General features: G+C 37.5%; 1 protein-coding gene across 2 annotated transcripts in view; it reads left to right on the top strand.

The window, feature by feature from the left end:
- atp5f1d (ATP synthase F1 subunit delta) overlaps window positions 1-7376 on the top strand; it is a 22064-nt gene extending 14688 nt beyond the window's left edge. The window contains exons 4-5 of one of the 2 annotated variants that reach the window (XM_043721248.2): window positions 2504-2634; window positions 7270-7376. In XM_043721248.2, the coding sequence (XP_043577183.1) occupies window positions 2504-2626 (123 nt within the window). In that variant the 3' untranslated portion in view covers window positions 2627-2634; window positions 7270-7376. Of the gene's footprint in view, window positions 1-2503; window positions 2635-5299; window positions 6076-7269 lie in introns of those variants that run through there. The other variant, XM_087976024.1, reaches the window with a different exon arrangement.
- Window positions 7377-7682: the final 306 nt, after the last annotated feature.

The following is a 7682-nucleotide window of genomic DNA, read 5'->3' as shown; positions in this document are numbered from 1 at the left end:
GTAGGGCAAAAGTGCAGATTAAGAGCCCAATAAGTTGTGTTTAAGACATTACATTTTCAGTAACCTTGAAGAACTTTGAATATGTATAATATATTAACATTCTGTTAGTTATTAAAGAGAGATTTGCTGTAGAGCACGAATTTGTGATTTTGTGTGCATGTGCCATATGATTGGCCATTCAGCTTGTTGCTGCCAGTTGTACTTCAGTGGCTGAGGATGTGCAGAAGGTATAAATTGTCTGAGTAGTGCTAAAAATTCATAATCTCAGTGATGGTTTTGCTGGATGTCAAAGTGTGACTCACTTCACAGTAGGAAAAACTGAACTCAATTAGTCTAGTTGTTTCTTGTAATTACCTAGCCAGTGCTATTGCTGTAATTGAAGACCAAATGGCTGTTATGTGGATGACACATCCAAAAAGCGTCAGAGTTGAAAAACAATCATTACCCATTTTGTTTAAAAGAACATCAAAGCTAAAATTTTAATGTTGAAGTTTGAGACTGCAACATGGATGTAGTAGTTGCTATAGTTGTGGGGATGTTCACAGAGCTGGGAAGTTGATTGTCAGATGTTTCATCCCCTGTCTAGGTGATACCTTCAATGCTTTGGAGCCTGCTCTGTGGAGCTGCAGTTTTGTCTCTTTTGGAATTTATTTGGTTCAGTTCCTGCTGCTTCTGGTTGTTCGTTGTAGTGGCCGGTAAATTGGGTTTAGGTTTGTATTTATTGATGGGAGTCCTTGGATGAGTGCCATGCTTCTAGAAATTCTGACTATCCTCTGTTTAGGTTGTCCTGTGATCGTTGTGTTGTCCCAGTCTAATTTGTGTCCCTTGTCATCTGTGTGTATGGCTACAAAGAGTAGCTGGTCATGGCATTTAGTGGCTAGTTTGGGATTTGTGAATGTGGATTGCTAGGTTCCATGCCTGACAGCCTGACTTCTCCAACCACTCGGATTCATTACAGCCCATAAATCAATAGCCACGCTCAGGCAACAACTCACCAGGACAAAAGACTCTATACCCATCATGTGCAAGACTAAGGTGAATTACAAGATTCTATGCAAAGACCTTATGAAACAACCGGCCACTACAACAAACAACCAGAAGCAGCAGGAACGGAACCAAATAAACTCCAGAAGACACAATACAGCAGCACTTCACAGGAGACTCCAAAGCACTGAACGTATCAACTGGATGGGACAAAACGTCTGCAAATCAACTTTCCAGCTCGGCAAACGTACTCCACCATGACAACTGGCACCTAAGCTAGAAATCTTTACACAAACCTTGGATTTGGTAGTGCTGTTTATAATACCCTGGTTCTCAGTAATATCATGGATGATATTTTACTTTGTGTGCAGGTGTTTGAGATACAGCACCAATCATGTTTTCAAGTTCCTTTTTAGCAAGTGGAATAGAACTGATTGAATTCAGACACCTTTAAGGTTAACTTCAAACTTAGTCACGTCCTGCATGTTTGACCTTCTGTCGTTTTATTGTTTTGTTAACTATGAAAAATACAAACTCAGCAAACTCTGGCTTTCTCACCATATACTTTGAACTGGGCCCAAATTATGAGATTATTTATGGATTGTATTCTTTGCTGCAATTATAGGTTTTTGTGGTGAAATGCATAATTGTTAGCCTAGCGAATCATTACTTTATTGAAGAAATTTCATCACATTTTTCAACAGAAAAGTAAGTGTACTGTTAAACTTCTCGAACATTGAGTATATTTTGACCTTGGTCGTGGTAGGGATATATGGCACCATGGCTCAGTGGTTAGCACTGCTGCCTCACAGCACCGCTGCCTCACAGCACCAGGGTACCAGGTTTGATTCCACCCTCGGACGACTGTCTGTGTGGAGTTTGCACATTCGCCCTGTGTCTGCGTAGGTTTCCTCCGGGTGCTCCAGTTTCCTCCCACAGCCCAAAAGATGTGCAGGGACGGTAAATTGGCCATGCAAAATTGCCCATAGTGTTACGTGCATTAGTCAGAGGGAAATGGATCTGGGTGGGTTACTCTTTGGAGGGTCAGTGTGGATTTGTTGGACCGAAGGGCCTGTTTCCACACTGTAGGGAATCTAATCTAATCCAAACTAATAAATATATAGGGATGGCACGAACTGACAGCAGTATTTTTAAATTTAATTTAATAATGATTCTCCCATAAAAGCAAAGCTATTTATGCGATATGAACATTTCTTTTAGGATCAGACTTTTTACAAAATAATGAAAATTACTTGTTGCTTACGGTTGTATAATTGTGGTTACGTTTTCAGAGAATTATTTGCCTTTCTTTTGGATATCCTAACTAAGTGGGTTGTAGACCATATTTTTAGGTTAGTGATAAATGTAGCAAGTATTTTCCACAACCTGACTGAATAAAGTAATTTTTTATTATTTTAAGAAGGCAAAATTTAAATGGATTTGTATCCTACTTTTCATGAAATGGTGTACAAGTTGTTTTACGCCTGAATTAAACACTTTTTAAAAATTTTTGTTATAGGCTGCAAAGGCTAACCTGGACAAAGCCAATGCTGAACTATCGTCTGCATCTGGTGAGATAGAACGGGCAGAGGCCTTGATTAGCATAGAAGCTAATGAAGCAATCATAAAAGCGCTGGAGTAACTTGACGAGTGAGTAAGAGCTCGATTTGTTATTGGTTTGGATCTGCTGCACAAATTTTTGATTGGATCGTTTTGTTAAAAAAAAATCTCTGCACAGCTGGAATTAAGTGGCAGTAACTGAAAGGTGTCATGTACCCTGTACCAACAGAAGTGAGCTCTTTCCTTGACTTTTAAGTATATTAATATTGAGGAAGAATCCACTAGTGTGTGTATCTTTCCTTTTCCCGCTAAACTGTCAACTATATGTTTCACAATTGTACAAGTTAATGGTCCACCAATGCTTTCCCTGAAGGTAGTAGGAAGCCTTTCAAGTTGGGCTTTTATTGAAGCAAGACCTTTTTTGGTTAAAATAGTATTACGATCACTGTAGTAACTAATAATGTTCTGGAAAGATAAATGGATTTCTGAATCTCCTATACAACAAATTGTATGCAAGGTTTTACATTTTAACACTTGTATCATATCAAACCATCTAAAATCGATATTGACTAAACATTAGTTCATGGTATAAGGGGTAATATACTAGAACTTTCAAGTACACTGCAGTGTCAATTTCTGTTTACTGTATATAGGCAACTAACACTGACTTTTTTGCAGCAGTTGAGCATCAGTATAATGAAGGATTTTTGTTGCTAATGGTGGTGATCCTTCTGCAGCTTTTCACACTTGATACCTTCTATAGCCTTGACAATGCCAGCTGTTGTACAACATGCAATTTAATTATTAACTATGATTCCTGAACTGACAGCTTTTGATTAGAAGGGCAAGTGTTTATATCTCAAATTTAATGAAAAAGAATCGATTGGAATGAATTTACACTTTTTTTTTCAAATGTGTAACTAGTATGACAATTACTCGATATTAGAATAGAAACTCTAAATTCAAAATAAAAATGAAGCATAGCTATGTGAAAGCAGTAAGAATTCCGAAAGTGAAACTTTAGCTTTGATATCGCAGGAGTTGTGTACTTGGGTTTCTTAATGTCATGTAGATCCAAAGTCACTGATTTTAGCCAATTGTGTTCTTTTGGTACAAAAATATAATGGAAGAATTGTGTTAATGCGATTCTTTTCCATTGGATTATAGAAATAACAGCACAGGTTGAAGTCCTTGAACCTGTACTTTTGGCTGTTTTTTTTTTTTGGAGCTGTTTGAAGTAGTTTCCATGTCCCTTGTATTTTTATTATCAAAAGGATTAGTATTTGTCTTTTGAGCAATGCTGTATACTCCCTTAATAGGTATTTGTCATTATGTATTCTGTTGTGAAAGTATAAAGCTCCCAAGCAGCAGGATTTGGTCATTACTGAAGTGCAGAGTACCAGTTTATACATATGTTTTGTCTGCATGCAGCTGTAAAATTGTAATACTTGTGTTTCAGAATTTAACTATGACTTGTTGTGGACCAGTGGAAGATTAGCTGGCTGACAGAAAATAGAGTATGCGTGAATGTGTCTAATTCACATTGAGTGCATATGAAAATAAGGTCCTGCGCTGAACATTCAGCTAGCTACAATTTCTATCAATGCCTCAAATTAGGGAGTTGAAGACATAATGACTAAATTTGCAGATGATACAAAGATAGGCAGGAAGGTATGTTGTGAATATGGCATAATAAGGATGCAGACTGATATAGATAATTGAAGTGAATGTGCAAAGAATTGGCAGATTGAAGTATAATATGTTTCAATCTCGCTGTTTAAGGAAGGATGTAAATGTATTGGATCCAGTTCAGAGGAGGTTCCCTTGAGTGATGGCTAAAGAAGAGTCACTGGACTTGAAATGTTAACTCTGCTTTCTCTTCACAGATGCTGCCAGATTTTCTGGGTTACTCCAGCGATTTCTGTTTTGGTTTCAGATGTTTAACATCCACAGTTCTTTTTATTTTGTGATTGTGTACCACATGCCAGTCTATCCCCAAACAGAATTAGACATGATCTTATTGAAAGGCAGATGCGCTTAAATTGCTAAATGGTCTAATTCTCCTAACATGCAAGTTTGTGATGCACTAAACTGCAGGAAAGGTTTTTCTCCCATTAATATATCTAAATACACAAGACTATACATTTAAACCTGACTCTCAGTCACAGTGTAGGCAAACACAGCATACAATCATAGAATCCCTACAGTGTGGAAACAGGCCATTTGTCCCACTGAGTTTACACTAACTTTCCGAAGGGCATCTCATCCAATCTACCCTCCCCTTGTAACTCTGGATTTCCCAATCCACCTAGCCTGTACATCCCTGGACACTGTGGGCAGCTCAGCATGGCCAGTCCACCTAACCTGCACGTCCTTGGACTGTCTGAGGAAACTGGGGCACTTGGAAGATCATGCAGACATGGAGAAAGTGCAAACTCCACTTAGTTGCCTGAGGGTGGAATTGAACCCAGGTCCCTGGTTGCTATAAGGCAGCAGTGCTAACCACTGAGTCACCATGCTCAAGTTTTCAAAATAAATGCCTTTTCTGATCAATTTTTACAACTTTTTGAAAATATTGCCAAAGTGTACTCAGCATAGGATTATGCAGGATGTGCAGCAAGAAAACAGGTCATTTTGGTCCAACTTGGCTGTGTCAGTGTTCATATTCCATCAGACTCCACCCATGGTTCTTTTGATTCAATTACAGTAGTCCATTACTTCCTCCTTCCCTCCTGTTTGTTCAACTTCCCTTTAGGTGCATCACTCAGATACAGAACTGGAAGTACCAAAAAACAGACACCTGAAAACCAGGCTGGACAGACCGCCAACACCGTATGAAAGACAGACTGGCGATGTCACCTAGCAAGACGACAAAATGTCTGCAGAAAAACATGTCAGCAAATGAATCTACAACTTGCATCACTTCTGTTTACTTCAACCATTCCTGTGGTTGTATTCTGTATTCTCACCACTCTGGGTTAGTCTCTTTTGCATTCTGCATTCCACATTCCTTCTGCATCCACTGCATCAGAATCTGTTGGAAATATATCGCGGTCACATTTCAGCTGCGATTTCTTCCGAGAGGAAAGAAACCCATCTTGTTCAGTCTTTACTCATGTGCATGACCACACTTTTCTGGTACTATAATTGTAAGTTTTCTTTGTGCCCTCTCCAGTGCTTTTAGTCCTTTCTGTGAAGCTTTACAAGATTACCCAGAATCGCATACAGTACTCTGTGTGGCCTACCCAAAGATTAGGTACATATTCAGTGTTATACATTTACAATTCAATTCCATTCTTCTGGAAGTGCTCAATTTGATTTTTTTATGACTTTGCTATCCCATGGTCCAATTTCGTGATGGCTGTACTTCTCCTCTGAGATCCCTTTATTCCTCTTGCGTACCTAGATGTACACCATCTGAAGTATTTTACGAAATGTGCAGTTTTTTCTAATATGCTGTTTAATTACCAGATTATGCAATTGTATAATTTCTTTTGTTGCCATGTCATCAAATAAATTGCATTGACCTAATCATTGTCTTTTAATGATTTTATGTGTATGTTGAAACTGTCAGACCATCATTGAGAAGTGACCTTTCTCAGCAAACTGAGGGAAACCATTTAAATGTAATGTTTATTTTTCAAAGTCACAAACTCCCAATAGCTTATATTTTCAATCTGAAAAGAATGGATGTCACTTCTTAACTGACTTTTGATAATTCAAGTATGGGAATGTCTGTTAGCAATGAAACTGATTTCTTGCATGGTCTTTGGAACTGCTGGTGGTTTCCAGGTTTTTCAGAATTGATAACTACGGAAACATCTAACCAACATAATATGATTGCACAAAGTCAAAGAACTGCAAATTATGGAAATCTGAAACAAAAACAGATTGCTGGAGAAACTCAGCAAGTCTGGCAGGATCAATGGAGAGAAAACAGAGTGAATGTTTCAGGTCCAGTGACCCTTCCTCAACTAATCACGTGGCTTAAATAATTTTATCAAGCGTATTGTAACATGTATAATGTTTAGAAATTGAGAAATCAACTGAGTCCTTTGGCAATAACATTGAGTTATTAATATAAATGGGTTATAAAAGGTATTTGTTTCACTTATTTTAAAATCTTATGACTATTGTGGTTCCATTAGGTTCTTTTATCATTTTGGAATGTACAAAAACGTCTGTTTTTAAAGACAAAATCAATACTCTGAGAATCCTTTCTGTATGAAAACACTTGTTTTAGGAAATGTTCGAGGTACATTGTGTCTTAATTGCTGTTTTTAATTAGTCAGTGCTCCCATCAGTGGGCTCTGAGTAGGGATGGTCTCTGACAATATTGTTTTCAGCCATTCCTGTGAGTGACTGTTAACTTCATTTAAATATTGGATGTCAGTCTTGTTTTTGAGCTAAAAATACACAAGTTCAGTGCTATCCAGATCTAACTGACTTTGTCTAGGGGATTTGTCACATTGTCTCAATGTGTCCACTTTACCAGGATTGTTTGATTTATAGTCGTAGGGAGCTCAAGTAGAAAATGGTTAACTTTGCAGCACTGATCCTTATACTTGACAAGTGCAAACATTCAACTAAGAAGCAAGTTTAGTTGCATTTTACATATCAACTATGGATAAGTTATTACTCTTAATTTAGTGTAAGATTTGCATTTATTTTTTCCACCTTGGTTTGAACTTATTTCTTCTTACTGCTGTCTTTTTATGTTGGCAGGACAAACTGTTTCATGAAGCTGATTGTTCGATCTTCATTTTGGAAGAAGGCAACACTCTGTACAGTTAAATGGATTGAATTTAAAGAAATAAATAAATAACAACCAATCTGTTTTATTAAATTCTCCTGAAATCATATTCTCAAACTTTTATTTCTCCCCTCACTCCCTGGGCTGTTGTCCCATCATGTAAATCACCCTTCAAAGTTAAATAGCCTTTGTGATCATTTTTTTCAGGTGTGGGAATTATCAAGTGTTAGCGGGCTACTAGACTTTAGGAACTTCACAACTATTCTCCTTAGTTTAGAGATTGTCTTTACTGCCATTTCTAACTAAGATTAACTATTTGCATTGACCAAGAATTAATTCTTAGTCCTGAGTGGGGTTATTAGATTAGATTAGATTACATTACAGT

Source organism: Chiloscyllium plagiosum, unplaced genomic scaffold, assembly GCF_037043375.1.
Source record: "Chiloscyllium plagiosum isolate Xiang-an unplaced genomic scaffold, Cpla_swu_hap1 HiC_scaffold_28, whole genome shotgun sequence".
NCBI classification, from domain to species: domain Eukaryota; kingdom Metazoa; phylum Chordata; class Chondrichthyes; order Orectolobiformes; family Hemiscylliidae; genus Chiloscyllium; species Chiloscyllium plagiosum.
The sequence above is the reverse complement of the archived record's forward strand: the minus strand, read 5'-3'. Positions and strand labels throughout refer to the sequence as shown.